General features: G+C 42.0%; 1 protein-coding gene across 1 annotated transcript; it reads right to left on the reverse strand.

Annotated features, from left to right (window-relative positions):
• Positions 1–216: 216 nt before the first annotated feature.
• Positions 217–729, reverse strand: LOC109221894 (uncharacterized mitochondrial protein AtMg00310-like). Its single transcript, XM_019386326.1, has one exon. It carries the CDS (start codon positions 727–729, stop codon positions 217–219), a length of 513 nt encoding a protein of 170 aa, XP_019241871.1.
• Positions 730–1,220: the final 491 nt, after the last annotated feature.

Below are 1,220 nucleotides of genomic sequence, written 5' to 3' on the forward strand. Positions count from 1 at the left end.
CAGAAGGACCACTTGAATGGGATCTTCTTATGCCAGGTCATCTTGTTGGAGAAATTAGGTTTTTTCTTGATTCTAATTAACTCCAAGCTGATGCACATATAAATCTGCCTTTAGTGTTTGGACTCCAAATAGCTGTATCTTGATTATTGTTGGTGGAGTATATTGGGTCTGCATGATCAGATGAGTCATATTGGCAGGGGCATCTGCATTGAGCCTTTAGATACTCCACTGGCCATTGTCCCAGAAGTGGGAAACTGTAACATTTCCTGGCCTGCCTCCTTCATGTCTGTGGTAAGCTAAAGGACCAACTCCTAGCCAATTGTCCCACCAGAAACTGCAATTCCCTGTATGAAGCCTCCAGTAAATATACTTCTCTACTTCTCTTTTGTTGGTCATTAGCCTTTTCCAGGCCAGTGACTGACCTGTATGCCATGTTTTAGAGATAGGATTAGATCTTTGAAAATACTTGGCTTTTAGGAAATTGCTCCAAAGTGATTGAGAAGTTCTGAAGTGCCACCATTGCTTGTATTCCATGGACTTGCAAATGTCTTCCATTTTCCTGAATCCCAAGCCACCTTCCTCTAGAGGGTAGCATAATTTGTGCCATGAAGCCCAGTGGTACTTTCTTTTGTTATTATCCATTCCCCAGAAAAAGTTAGCAGCAATCTTCTCTACTTGTTTCAATACAGTCTTAGGAGGAGAAACAGCTGGCAGGAGGTGAATTGGCATAGATTAAAGGACATACCTGATCAGAGTGGCTCTTCCTCCATGAGACAGCATCTTTCCATGCCAGCCGCTAATCCTGTTCACAATCTTTGAGACTAGAGTGTTGAAGTGCATGATTCTCAGCCTGCTAATGTGCAGAGGGCAGCCCAGATATGTTAGAGGAGATGTTTTCTTGGTGAAACCTGTGACAGATTGGATTCTTCTAACAACATAAGGAAAAGCACAAGGAGATGTCATGAAATGGCTTTTTTGTCAGTTAATCTGCTGGCCAGAAGTTTTTTCATAGTTGTTCAATACCCACATGATTTTCTGAAGAGAGGACCTTTTCCGAGAAGTGAAGATGATAATATCATCAGCAAAACTCAAATGATTGACTTGAGGGCCTCTCCTTTCCATGTAAAAGCCATTGAAAAATTGGTCATGGTTGAGGATATTGAGCATTCTGGAAAGAAGTTCAGCACCAATGATAAATAGAGCTGGGGCAAGAGGGTCAC

This window comes from Nicotiana attenuata, unplaced genomic scaffold, assembly GCF_001879085.1.
Source record: "Nicotiana attenuata strain UT unplaced genomic scaffold, NIATTr2, whole genome shotgun sequence".
NCBI classification, from domain to species: domain Eukaryota; kingdom Viridiplantae; phylum Streptophyta; class Magnoliopsida; order Solanales; family Solanaceae; genus Nicotiana; species Nicotiana attenuata.